This window comes from Corvus cornix, chromosome 1, assembly GCF_000738735.6.
Source record: "Corvus cornix cornix isolate S_Up_H32 chromosome 1, ASM73873v5, whole genome shotgun sequence".
Classification (NCBI taxonomy): domain Eukaryota; kingdom Metazoa; phylum Chordata; class Aves; order Passeriformes; family Corvidae; genus Corvus; species Corvus cornix.
The window spans coordinates 50,715,070-50,730,174 of NC_046332.1; the positions used below are offsets into that span (position 1 = coordinate 50,715,070).

General features: G+C 36.2%; 1 protein-coding gene across 3 annotated transcripts in view; it reads right to left on the reverse strand.

Moving 5' to 3' along the window:
* Positions 1–506: 506 nt before the first annotated feature.
* Positions 507–15,105, reverse strand: part of DCLK1 (doublecortin like kinase 1) — a 242,174-nt gene continuing 227,575 nt past the window's right edge. For all 3 annotated transcript variants that reach the window (XM_039566515.1, XM_039566521.1, XM_010400328.4), the window contains one exon: positions 507–9,914. In XM_039566515.1, coding sequence (XP_039422449.1) covers positions 9,750–9,914 — 165 coding nt within the window. In that variant the 3' untranslated portion in view covers positions 507–9,749. The remainder of the gene's footprint in view (positions 9,915–15,105) is intronic.

Consider the following 15,105-nt stretch of genomic DNA (forward strand, 5'->3'; position numbering starts at 1 on the left):
TGCAACAAATAATAAAGCTGTATGTCATCTAGGGGATGTGAGTGCAAGATAGAGTCTGTGCATGTCTTCCATTATTGTCCTTTAGAAAGCATTGCAAAAACCTAAAGCATGGACATAATTTGAAGATAACACATGATGCATCGTCTCCACGTATTCCCCTTTTCATTGAGTGTATGTAATGTTTAAACATATGTATGATTGTGCTCCAGCTTCCTCCAAGTCTTTCTTCTTTTGTAATTGCAGTATTTTTTCACAGGTCCCCAGTCTTTCAGTTTATTTAAAATAAAAATTCTTTAAAGTCCAAATATAAAGAACAACAGTGTAGAACTTAATCCCAAAAGAGACAACGCACACTTTTCAGACCTTACCCCTGACTGTCATTTACTATTTAAGCCACCACTGCTGTTGAAAGCAGTCCCATCTTCCACTGCAGCAGTCAGGCTTTTTACACCCTGTTTCCTTGCATGCTGCTGCATGGGAGCAATGAACAGAACAGGTAACTAATGCAGGGCAAACCTTTTTTATTTCCCTGGAGCAGTTTCCCTGCTCTGTTTTACACACAGATGTACAATATTTGCACCACACAAGAGAAGTGGAGTGTAGAAAAGGAGAAAGAGACAAGTGGCCTGTAGAGGCTGGTGGTGTGTGGAAGGGAGCAGAGGACAAAAGGGTTGACAGTGAAGGTTCATGAAGGATTATGGTGTTCACCAATCTTTAGCCTTCATTTTGGCATGCCAAAATCTTGTGCTGCCAGTAAGATGGAGGACAAACTCTCTGGGATGACAAAGTCCAAAAGAGAAAGTACCACATGTGTATAACCCTGTTGTCAATTAATAATCCCTGTGAAAAAAAAAAAATTAATATTCTAGACAGACAGACAACCATCTAACAGACCCTTTAGTTCTGCAGCTATCTCCTGCATCAAGAATAATTCCATGAACCAGTGGTTAAATCATTCCATGAACCAGTTAAACTGATGATTACCTTGTAAATGAAAGTCAGATTAAATACATGCTTTTATCAACATAGACAAAATAGCACTTTTCCTGCCTTTCATCAAAAAAATCAGAGAGCTGTAGGTTTTATACTCCAGCACACCTGCTGATAATGTAAGAAGTAAAAAATTAGAACTAAATCAATTGTCAGGACAAATGAAAGAGTACACTATACAATGCATTATCCTCTGGTCCTTTATTGTATTTCTTAATTCACGTCCTAATTCCCAAAATCCAGCTATTTACAGTGAAACTTCCAACCATTAGTGGGATTTAGCAGGTTTCCATTGTAAAATAGCATTCACATTTCTCATGAGAGTTGGTATGTATAGTGTTGAAGGGCACTAGATACAAAGCCTGTCGGCCCACAGCTATATTTGATTTCCATACCTCTATCCAGGGTATATTAACACATGAAGTGACAATTTTCTGAATAGTTACATCCTTTTTTTATAATCATGTTCATCAAGACTCACTGTCTTGAGGTACAGAGGTTCATGTGGAAAAGCTAGGATGTGGCTGTATGACTACTTTTTAAAGCTTAAGCACAGCTTCTCAGGAATGCAGCTGGATATAACTCCTTGGTGTCTTGCTTGTGATGACTGAATTGAAATATATTGTAATGATTCTCTGCTCAAGAAACATGAACTCATTAGAAGTTGAAGCTAGAGCTGAAGTATTATGTTATTTTTCCTTTTCTACTCCTTTATTACCTAATTAGAGCAAATATTTTATTCAAGAGTAAGCAGCAACTTAAAAACTTAGCTCTTAAGTTGATAATATCAGATGTAATTTCTGTTCACTCTCATTTTGAAAAATTTGTCTTCCCTCCTTATTTTTGCAGGAATGTGTAGCATATAGAAATTATTTAATTAGTACCTTGAAAATTAAAGATTCCTTTATACCAATCAAACACATAGCAATTTCTGAGTTTCTTACTTTTCAAAAAAAAATTAAAAATTTTCTAAATTTAAATAATTTAGAGACTTGTTTGAAGGCCACCACTTCCTTAGATGGCTTTTTAGCAGGCATGAGAAAAGTGCTATTTAATTTCACACTCCAGTAATCCTTTAACAATTTCCTTTCAGGCAGAATATAAAATCTTATTATTCATTCCTTAATAAAATAAGTTATAGTGGATATGTCTTTAACCTTGGACCAGTCTGAGCAATTTTTTTCCCCTCAGATAAGACACCAAAGATCAGCACAGATGGCAACTGATAAACTGGCCTTTGGGATATACTCAAGAGTCCTCCTCCCTTTTTTTTCACATCAGCTCTCTGGAAATGCCTCTTCTGAACTACTTGTTTTAGCATCAGTCAGTCAATTTTGATTCCTCCCACCCCTTAACTGTCAATGGAAAAACTTGCCAAGATCTTATGTAACCCACCTTGAATTCTAGCTCCCTATCACCGTGAAGCAATGTCACAAAGACTACACCTTGTTAAGATTAACGATAAACACCAAATTATCAGAAGTTCATATCTCAAGGGCTTATTTGCATTTTCCTACGTGCTTGAATTTGCTGAAGAAAAAAAATATCTATCCCTCTCTTTTGCAAGATACAGCACCAGGAATTCCCTTGGACATTGTATTTACACTTTACAAATAATCCTCTCTTTCAACTTACCAATACCTCTCTTTCCAATTCTCAAACTCTCACCATATGATGGATCCCAGCTTCGATAGCTGTGGGGATTCTGTTTGAAAACAAAACAATTTTATAGATGCTCTTATTCATATAAGACCCTGCTGGTCTTGCTAGTAGGTTTGAAGCATTCCAGGCATCTAATGGAGATGCACAGGTCAAATAAAGTAATTACCTCTGAAGGGCAATGGTGGTGGTGTGGTAGTAGAAGTAATAGCAGCAGCGGTAACAGTTGTAGTAGTAATGTCAGCTCTTCCTAGAGTAACTCTAGACAAGTAAGCTAAGCTTCTTTTTCATCACTGCTTTTTTATTTTTTTCAAGACACCTAAAATTATATGTGTATGAATAACTCATCACTAGCATTAAAACCTGTTAGACACATAGAAATAAAGCTGTCTTCTGGCTTTCTGAGTCTAGAGTCTTCCTACATCAGGAAACACATATGAGGACATATCAGAAACACCTCGAGAAGAAAGTTTTTCATGAACAGATCAAGTTGCACCTAACAATCAGTTGGAGTTTCATGGTTCCAATGGTTCTATTGGAAAAATTCTCAAAAATCTGTCTGATCAGTTGGTGGGAAAACATCTTCCAAACGTCAGTCTACCCTTGTCATGGATAATCACTACCTATGTGCTTTTTCTGACTATCATTTGGTGCAAACAGTTATTTTTCCAACCTGGTATTTACACATGGCTTGACAAAATGTGCAGCACTGTAGGTGGGTGCCAAGAAAATGGCACAGTGTCTCTATCCAGTGTCTCCTTCCCACCCACTTAGGTAGGGAAAATACTTTTGGACATAACTGAGCAGTGTGGTTTATCACCCAAACGGATCACTAAGAGAAAGATTAGGAAGACATCTCCATTGCAGGTGGATCAATCCACAAATTCTTTATTTCATGGAGACTTTGTCCCTTCCTCTGGCCTCTGTTGCAGAAAACTTCAGGCAACATGAAGCCTCAATATAGCAACTCAATTCTTACTGAAGCCATTTGGCACGGGCTGTCCACATATATATGCACACAAATATAAAATGCATAGACATCACTTTTTAAAAGCTGTCATTTCCCAAAAGGACCCAGTGAGGTAGAATTGCTATTAAAAACAATTAATTTGCAGCCATTTTTTAAACACCTAATTTCCCCACTAGCCTGCATGCAACACTACTTCAAACAGCTACACACGGTCTTATTTAGTGAATATATGAGGAAAAGGTCTGCATTATGTTTGCTAAAAGGACTAGGATTTCAATTCCATCTGCTGCTGGGTGTGTTTGATTTGTGTATTAATTATGCCTGTTTGTAGCTGTAAATTTGCTCCAGATTAGTAGGTGATTGGTTCCACGCATGGATTCACTACACTGCATGACTCCCTTGCACTTTTATACTTTTCAAATGGTTCCATACTTATGCTTTTTAAATTGCTTTTAATACCTATCTTATTCAGTGTGAGCTTTCAACTCTGTCTTATTCAGACAAATTTTTTTCCCCTTAAGACAAAACTGCTTCTTTTCCCAATGTTACAGGGAAATTCAGCACATTCACATTTAGCATTTTCTACATGGAATGACTTAAACTAATGGGTTTAGGCATTACATGAGCACTCAGAAGGGCGTATACATACCCGTTATTGTGCAAACTTTAAATGCTTGTCACGTCAAAATAAAATTCTCCCACATGTGGAACATTTTTGCTCTTGATCACTGAGTTTTCTTCCTGGTTTTCAAAATGCCCAAAAGTTCTGAGCTGTCGCATTTGTAGTTAAGACCTGTGAGATATGCTTGAAAATGTGACACGTCTGAAATGAGCTGCATAAAAACCGCCTTTGTGTCTATGAATGTTTGTGTACACTTAGAAAATAAATGTTGAAGAGGTCAAGCTGATTACTCTCATATTTTAGGAAAAGAATCACTCTGAGCTGAAAAATTGTATGCCAAGTTTCTGCCTGAAGCCAATTTTTACAATCAAATTAAAAACCTTTGAGACTAAGAGTTTATAATGGAAATACTAACACAGCCTTAACCATGGCAGCACTAGCAGGCACTGCAATAATATTAGGAAAGCTCTCCCTGCCCACAATCTAAACTAAATAAAAAAGATGCCATTTTCCAACATACACCCCAGGCTAGCAAATAACAATGATTTAATGTACTTGCCCTGTGGTAATATAGTACCACTGCAAACCACCGAGCCAATTTTTCTTTTCTTTTCTTTATTTTTTCTTTTCAAACATATATGCCCCATAGGGAAAGGATTGCAATTTAGCTGTTATTTGTGGATATATCGCTTTCATTTCAACAATTCTTGAAAGCCTTCCTGCTGTCACATGCTACTGTATGCAAGCACCCAACTGAATAAAGACCCACCAGGCTTTTTCAGGAGTTTATTCACAGGTTTGGCTTTGCTTATTGTAGTATGCACCACACTTAAATTAGATGAGGGCTACTGTAAAGCAATAACATTGTCAATGACTGGAATCTCACTTTCCCCTCTAACAGTCTGAAGCAAATTAATGTATTGGTTGTTCATTAACAAGTAAACAGTTTCTGCTACAATGTCAAGGAAAAAAGAATATGTTCATTAATATGAACAATCTTCATCTACAAAGATGATTTACACAATGCATGTAATGAGATAGCTTTCCCCTAACTAGTACACTACCAAACTGAAAAGCTGATTCTTAGGACTTTCTTGAAATTACAATATTGTTTGTTTACCAATAAGAAAGACAGTCTCAGTCACCTATGCCACCATTGTAAGCTCTATAGTAAGTACTTAAAAAAAGAGAGATTTCTGGAATCACTTGTGGAATTAATAAAATTGGTAACTACAGACTTACACTGCATCAAGGATACATATTATTCCTGTGATAAGTTGAGCTAAAAATAAGATTAATTTGGTTATAGAAATTCCTTAAACAACAACACTTAAATTATTTCAAACTTGAAATTTTTCAAGAATTTTCTGAAAAAATCAGCAAACACTGGCTAAAAAAGCAAAGCAGTTTGGATACACCAATGTAATCAGCATGCCTAGTGCTTTTCTGTTAACCCTCTGAGTAGAACCATAGTATTCTGGATTTTTTGTACATTAATGCTATAAAAATTGTAACTTACAGAAATACTAATTTATGTGTCATGACAATAAATCATGTTCTAAATATATCTGGGCTAGGCACCTCATCTCATGAGTGATTAATCCATCCTAGAATTTTAATTATCCGTTAGAGAAGCCAGTCTCTAGCACCTATACTGGAGGCTTAGATTATTGCCCTCTATTAGATGCTTAATTCTTAGACAGATACATCTAGATGAGACAACTCCCAGCTCACTACCCTTTAGCTAATCCTGTGCTATCAGTACTACATTTTCACATCAAAGTTTGCTTACTCCATATAAGCTCACTAGAATATTGCACTTAGGTTAGGGTCCACATTACCCCCGCTTATATTTAATTGAGAGGAATTAAGCTGGAAGTGACCCTGTTCTACTTTCCTGCTAATACTAAGATCAGGCTGTCAAGCATCTCCAGAGACCAAACATTAGATGACCTGAATCACCCTTCGGAAGTGCTCGTCTCCATCTCCTTGGTGATAGATGGTGCCTACCACAACTGCCATCCGTCTCTGCTAACTGAAACAACTGTTGTCACATTTAGCAGCAATACAAGGCAGTGATTCAAAAGGGAAATGAAGAAAGAAGTCAGAAGAACTGGTCTGTATTACATTAAAATGACCACGGTGTGCTATGTGGTCTCCCAGATTATCACATTAGAAATAGTCTATTATGCTTGATTTCTTTTTTTCATTGGTGTTTCAAATATTTGTAGGACCACATATTCTGTCTTCACTTACCCCCAAGAATTCAGAGGTTAGATTAAAAAAAATGGCAGTCACTGCCAAACAAGCCTAAACCATTATAAGTTCCATGAAACCATAAATATATATACATATATATGTATATATTAAAATATATATCTATGGGTATATGGATATATTTAAAATCGTCATTGGAAACTCTTTTGAAACAGTTCAAATATCCAGATACCTTTCCTTGAAACCTAAAATAGGGTATCAGCAATTTGAAACCCAGTCTCTCACAAACCTAAAAATAACTTAAAGAAATATTTTTATAGTTATGTTCATAAAACATGAACAAAAGATCAGAAACATAAGATGTTGGGGATGAGTAGGATTTTAGGATCTAGGATTATTTTTACATACATTTTAAGTAATACAAGATGGTATAAGATGAAGGAGCCAAACATCTTATTTTAATGATAACCCTGTATTCCAAAGCAAAGAAAAGGAAAGTCCCAGATGGGTTTTTGAATAGTATTTCTCATGCATAAGGTGAAACAGTTTTTTTTTCCTCCTGACTGCCCTCTCTAATTAAGAAGAATGAACATTGGCCTTTGCTTTAAGACTGCCAAATTTTCACAATAGTCAAGGAGCATGTGGTATTAATGGACACTTTTTTATTACCACATGTATGTCTTGCATTTACATGGCTGAGCTGTATCTCTTCTAAAGGAAAGGCTGTGATATAATGTGGGAAGGTCAATGCTGGTCAAACATGTGCCAGATTCTGACCTACTGTAAATTAGGGTAGGTAAGTGGCAAGGAAGGCTTTATCTTGAATGAGGGTTAAATCCTGTGGAAAAATAATCCTTTCCTCATCCAAATGTTACGAATGTACAACCATAAGGATCACAATGGCAGTGGTTGTGCCCTGTCTAGTGAGCGTCTTCTCTCCACAATGAGTTTGGGTTTGGATGGTCATAGTCAAGGATCTGACACAGATTCAACCCTTTCCCAAAACCTAAAATCTGAGAATTTTTGTATGGAAGTTCCTTTGTCCCTTCACCTCCTGCCCCAATGGAGCTCTCCAACAAGACACTTATTTGCTTTACTTGCTTTAAGATGATGTTACTCAAGTTCCAGAGTAACTGAGGCCATGCACAGGCCTTCTGCCCATGGACATACATTCAGAGATCCATCTCCTGATGGCTTAGATGACTTTCTAGTAAACTCATAATCCAAAGTTGGTGTCTGATGTAAGCTTCCACCAGCAATTCCTTCTACAGTTGAGGGAGTGAGACCAATAGGTTAATCAAAACATGAGTCCTGCCTAAATTGTGTGCCCATGACAGGTGAGATAAATCAAACCTGGAATGCTCATCTTTCTGTATTACCCAGGAAGTCTGGAGAACTAGTTTCTACTAAATATCTCACTTCTAGATTATCAATATCGAGTGGATTAAAAAAAGTTCTATATGAAATACTTGTACCACTTGTGTGAAGATTCACAAGATTAAATTCCTGTGTTCAAAATTTTCAGAGCTTTCAATATATAAATTTTCATGTCTGAGGAAATGAAAGATGCACTTTGTAGGATGGAGAAACAGAAGAATTCCAATGTTTCTTGAAAACCAGTTCAACTGATCCTTCCAGATAGAAGTGCAAAAGAACTTTATATCAGCCCCCACCAGCTGCAGGTACACGTTGGCTGCCATAACTGCTCATATGGACAGTTCCATGAACAAACACAACTCAGAACGGGAATGATACTCTGGGCAACTTGCCCTGTTCCTGAAAAATTTATTTATACTTCCCAGAAAGATGAGAAAATCTGCATGTCATTTTGGGCACTATATTGATACTTCTGGCTGTATGATAGGAAAGAAAAAGAAAGGAAGAAAGAAAGCGAGAAAAAGGGCAAGGGGAAGGGGAGAGAGAGGAGAGAAAGAGAGAGAGAGAGGAAACCACATGTGACTTTTAAAAAACACTGTGAGAAAACTTTAGAGAAGAAAACTTCCATTTTATATGAGCAATGAGAGAAACTATAAATTTCACAATGCTTTTTATTTTAGAACATGATTTTGAAAGTTGCTTCTTTCATTCAAGTGAAATTCTGAGCCATCTTTTTTTTTTTTTCAAATTATCACATCTGAAGCAAAAGTCTACACACTGTAATATTTCTGTGGAAGCCAACTTTATAATAATGGTCAAATGAAAAGCTATAATGTTGTCTTGAGGTTTTAACAAACCAGTAATATATATATACTCTGTGTAAATGCCCATTTTATTAAATATTCCAAATAAAACTGGTGAATCAGCTTTTTAGTTTCTCCATTCTAAAGACAAAATTTTGCTAATTCAATTTAGGCTTTACATATATATTAAATGACTTGTATTTTCCCCGATTTAGAAGAACTCTAGCTATTTAAAGGGTAATGCTTATCAGTGTTAATCTTTTTAAATGGCTCTGCTGGAACAACCAGGTCATGCCAAGAGGATGCCTGTACATTCCTGAATGTGATGCAAAGGAACCAGGAACTTCTCAACTAGATCATTACATACTATTACATGACAGAATGTGTCCTCAAGCAATTTCCCAAGACTCAACATTGTCATTAGCAGCAAACTATATGGAAGCAACCTTTTGTGGCCATCATCATGTCATCTTCTGTAAACCATGAGGATGCCCTAAACTGAATTTCCCATTTAGCCCTGCATCATACCGTCCAATAACAGTCACTCCATGTGGAAGTATGATGAAGGTTTGGAATGAGCTGTTGTAGAAGATACCATTAGTTTAATTTTATTTTCATTTTTAGGCCTATATTTATAATTCCTAAGCAATAGTACATTTGATATATTTTTGGCCAGAAACAGGCAAGGAACTTCAGGATACTATAAAAGGTATGTGCGTATAAAAGCAAAAAAGCCAGAATAAAACCCTAATATGGGTTGTCAAGATTTAAGGTGATCATTTACTCAGAGGGTTAACATGTGCTAAAATTACATACTGCAGTTCCTAGCTCCACTGATGAAAACATTCACTGCTTCTATCTTTAAACAAAAAAGCAAAATAGCCTTAACCCTTTGAGGATCATATTAGCAGCAAGTTGCAATCTAAACAGAGAACAAGTATTTCAATCAATTAGGAAATAATTCTTACAAAGATTCTGTGAGCACCCTTTTGTGTTCCACCATCCCAGTGTTTACTGCTGGATAGATCAGCTGTAATCACGCCACACAGGCCTGAAGCAGTTTCAGGGTCTCAAAGGGTTAAAGCCAAGACTTTTGAGAAAAAGTGTTTTATTAAAAGGGTGAGTTAGGTGAGCGAACAGTCTCAGATGAACTTGGTGAATAGTCTTCTGACTCGGAGTTGAGTTCAGGTGGAGCTTGCTGAGCCTTATAACGTCCCCTCACATCCTGGTTGCGTCTTCGTCGGAAAACCTGCCTCTCCTTATCAAGAGCGGTGGTCTGGCAGGGGCATAAAATAAGAATAAATGAAATTAGGCTGTGTGTGAAATGCAAAGATAATGAAAACCATGAGGTTTTATGTGGCCTGCAAATACCAGTGATAATAAATGTTCAGACCAAATTAAACCTGCTCTGTCTCAGTCAGGTCTGAAAGGCTGAGCCCACAACATAGCTAAATGCTTTAAAAAGTGCATTTCCCAAATCTTAAGAGGTAGCGTGACATCATCGAGCAGATACAGTCCCATATATATGGATGCCATATGTTCTACTTCTGGATGTTATTAATTTCATCCTTTAACAGATTCAAATTTCAAGTCAAATACCAAGTGACCTTCCCCCCACTCTTCTCAAAGTATAAATCTGTTTCTACAGGCAAGGCAGAGATGTACACTTGTCTTTGATTTGACCTAATGAAGGCTGATACACACTCACCCATGTTCAAGTCAGTGCAATCAGGTAACAAAGGTGGATTGTGATGAAGTTGTCAGAAAAGAGAGAAAAACAAACACCAAAGGGAGCTAGACCAGCTCCTTGACACATCATGCTGCTCAATGGATGTTCTTAGGGAGAACGCTGAAGAGCTCTGACGGCAAGACCTGTTTAGCCTGACCACACTGTCTCTAACTGCTAACCAAGGTCTACTGGATTCAATACTCTGCTAATTTTATCCACGTCTAGCTAAGGTATCTAGGAATGGGAAAGAGCAATATTCACTTGATGGGCATTATTTTTTGATCATTCTGCCATTATTGAAAATGCAATTCTTAATAAGATGGCTGTAACTTCTAGTCACATTCTTTTCTCTGCTTTTCTGGCACATTTATGAGGTGAAACTTCAACCCAAGTAAGGGGAGCCCTAGTCTGACTATCAATTTCAAGCATGGGACAAGGTTTTGCTGTCTTCTTGATTATGGGATCTTAGACTACAGTCCTTGAAATTGCTGTAAAATTTTAAGTTCAACAGGATGGCCTTGATTCAGCAAGAGCACTTTGACACATGCTTAGCTGCTTCTGAAGCAGGGCTGCCCCCTGAAATCACAATCCCTGACTGTTTTGGAAAAAGCAAAATGGGAAAAGGTAGGTGAAAAGTAAGATGACATACAAAATGCAACCATCTGATCATGCCACTGGAAGCAAAGATAACTTTGAGAACTGAATAGGTTTCACTAGTAAGGTTTGTAAAATTTGTCCAAATTATGAAAAGGTCAATTTCAAGAAATGCAGCCAAAAGGTTATTCTGCTTCAAAGGATTTATTGTGTTCTCTTAAGATATGCATGACTGATTTCTCTAGAAAGAGGAGAGCAGAGATGTATTTATAGCCAACGTATTTTTGAGACTAAAATGAAAACTAAATCCATAATACTGGTGCAGAATAGCATTATAGCAATTCATGCTTTCAAATAATGCAACCAGCGTTCAATAATGATGTAACAGAGACAGGAAGATGGACAGGAGTACAGAACTTCTACAGCAAATGCATTTAGTTAGGCTATATTGCTGCACTATTATTTTTGTGTCTAGAACCTATATAGATAGCACTACTTTAAAAGGGTAAAATGATCCACTTAGATAAGTTCATCCCTATATTTTAAATAATAATTGCTACAAAATCCAACACCTCTCATCTGCTGAAAATTTCTTTGTTTACTGCTATCTTTTGGTTAGGAGCTCTAATTAGTATTTTCAATGCCTTCTATGTTTCTTAGCCTTGAACCAATTCAGTTTTTGATTATTTTTAATGTGAAACAGAAGAATACCTAGATCTTTTACACACAGTGAATATACTGCTTACAGTATGTAATTTTGTGTGAAAATTGAAAAGAATGGCATATATTACCACTCTATAAAATACAGATTTCCATTTAAAGGATATTTTTTTATGCTTACAGGAAATAAGCATTTATTTAAAGTTTAAACCACATCACATCATCCTGTGGTAATACACACTCTCCCCTGAGAAATTTAAACATTTCTGGTTGAATAAATAAAAATACTTATATTAAATTCAGAATTTATTTAAAACTTGATACATGAGAATGTCAAATGTATATGTAAAATCTGAAGGTATTTAAATTTAGATAACTTACATATAAGGGAATGTATAAGAAAATTGGTTTGAAATTTTGCCTAGGACATTGCTCTTTATAAAGAAGACAGATAACTAGGTACCAGGACATATTTTTAAAGATGTCTTTAAAAATAAACCCCAAGATATTGTTTTTCTATGATTGTTGGAAAAGCTTTAGAGACTTTTCTTTAAATCTATTTGTTTAAATATACATAAAAGAACTCCCTGCCTCAATAATAAAAGATGTTAAGCAAAAACCCTGTCTCACCTCATCTAGCACCTTATGCTGCTGTAGTTTGTCAGGCAAAATATATCTGGCTTCCTAACCCTTCAGAATGTTCCTGAGATATTTTGTGACTGTGTTTTTCTTTACATTTTTATCCCGTGCTTGCCCTGGATTTGGTTTAATTGGTCTTTGTAAAGGCATACTTCTAGACTCCAGGTCATTATTATGGTTACTCTCCTGGGCTGAGAGACATCTGGAGCCTTTCTCACCCAAAGAGCTAATTGAATGAAAAGTTACAAAGTCACAGAGAGTCAAAGAAGTCAGTATTTATCTAGGGAAAGCAAAAATACACAGGTCATATTCTAATGTTTAGTGTTTACCATGTCAGAGCTACAAAATGGGGCACTTCTGGCCACAGAGTGCTCAGGCCCTACAGAACTTTCAAGAACAGGCTTATTTTGCCCAATGTTGCAATGACATTTGACACTTTCAGTATGTAATACACTGCTGATGATATAGTGGCTCTACATTCTGCAAAAATGTTATTTTTCATTTAATGATGTCACAGTTACTTTTTACCTCAAAAGAATTTCAAAATATGATAGATCCATCCTTTGGAATGCAGAGAAGATGGTAAGATAGATGCATTTGAATATTGACTGTATGTGTTTTGTAAGTGTAATTTTCACCTACTGTACTTACTCGTGCACATATTCCAAAAATCAGCTTTTTAATTATTATTGATGTTTTTGTAACAAAGGCCTCTTACACACATTGCCTTGGTTTAACAGATGTATTCTTTCACCTGCTGTTCATTTGGGTGGTTCACCGGTGCATGAACCAGTCCATTATGGATTTCCAGGGCATTTCTACTTCAAGCTACTCTTTCAATAAATAATAAGAGAATCTGAAGTGCACTTACGCTTCACAGGGCTGCAAATCCCAGATTTTCACTATCACATTTTGACATTTTATTTTTCCCTGCTCTAGGTTAGAGACTGAGAACTTTGAGCACTATATGAGAGTAATGGGAACTCAAATGTAAAGATAGCATTCATATTTAAGATATGCAGCTGTCTTCCTGCAATCCATAAGAGAAAATGTAGAGCTTCTTATCCAGCAGCAGATAAGTAGATTGCCTCTAATAGTTTGGTGCTGATGGGTCTGAAGTACTTCATTAAGCACTAATGTATTTTGCATCAACATTTAGTAATCCTGACACCCAGTACCAAATGGTTACCAAGCCATTTCTGCAAATGCATGTAATTTGTAGTAACAGAGTATTATTTTAAAAGCATTGTTTCTGTCATTGACATACTAAGGTGCAGTTGGTATTTTTCCAGGATTTTTCCTTAAGGAATGTCTTCATCCTGATTTCTACCACTTGAAGTTACAGGACTGCTGAGCCATGCAAATTCATTTTTTTATCTTGGAAAACACTGCACTGTGTGTTTATGAACAGATTTTCAAAAAGTACAACTCCTTTGATATAGATGTTGGATTTGCAATGGGAAGCGTCTTATTTTAGCTGTGGGCTGATATTTTCTGTCAGGTCAGTAATTACTGGATTAAAGTAACTGCATTTTATGAAAGTGAGCAGTGATTGTTATTCTTTTCACTTGTCTTAATTTACTGCTGGCCACCAAATATAGATATATATTAGTTTCATTAATAAAAGAACATTAATGTGCATTTTGCCTCTTAGTCCATACATTATTCATACCAGCCAGGAGACTAAACTGGGGATGCAGCTGTTCACGCATTAATCTAAGAAATCCTTCCCTTTGCTCGCTTTTATTCTGCAGGAGCATACTTGCAATTTGTTAGCAATTTTCATGAAGCTTTATGTAGCATGTGGAATTAGATGAATATATGTATTGAAACACCAGTATTTTTTCTTCCAGTACGTTCTTTTATATCCACAGTTTTATGCACAAATTTAAATGTTCACACCTAGATAAGTTTATTTTATTTCCTTAAACTTCTGGCTAGTGACCTTTATATGTTGACAGGTTTCCTTGCTGTAAAAATGACCATTAAACATTGCTTGTGGCACAAGCCAGGCAGCCCTTCAGTCTCATCTCTTTTTTGATTTATTTTCCATGGGTTTCTCAGGTAATATATATATATATTTCTATATATACTCGATATATATTTTTATATATATATATGTATATATACGTGTGTGTGATTGATTCATGAATCAAGACACTTTTTTGAGAGTACTTCAAACTTAGCAATGCACCTCAGTCCAGGAGTGAGACACTCATGGTATTTTTAGTCCCTCAGGCACAAGGTATAACTAAGTCAAGTTACACGGTGATTTGGAGACGTGCAAATGACCACATCGAGGGGACGAATTAATCATGTGGATTTGAGCCCAGACCTCCAAATACAAAAGGCCAATGCTTTAGCACACCATGTAACTTCCAGCATAAAATTTAGCTAAAATGAAAGTAAAAAAGAAAGAAAATCAAATCAGTTTGATATATGCTTTGTACTGTGTTGGTGAGTGAACACAAAGACAACTATTCCATATACATAACTGTCGAATTCATATTGCTGCACTTAAGTTTGTGTTTACTCTTTGACATCCCCCTTTTTTAGAGACACAATTCCTCAGCTGGTTTCAATTACATGTGGAAGAGGGTTAGTGCCAAGTTGTTTGCATGAGTGAGTTTTATTTATAGTTTGTAAATCAGTTGTGGGTTTTTTACTCAAAGACCAGGAGATTTTAAATTATTTTAGATATCTGCCTGTATTTACCAATATTCAGTTTACAGAGGGTTTTATGTTATTAAAAATGGCACTTTACAGATAGCAAGCCTGATTCCCAATGTCCTTGTCCCATCATCAAAGTCTGGCTGTAACTTTTAACTTGAAAGTGTATTGTATC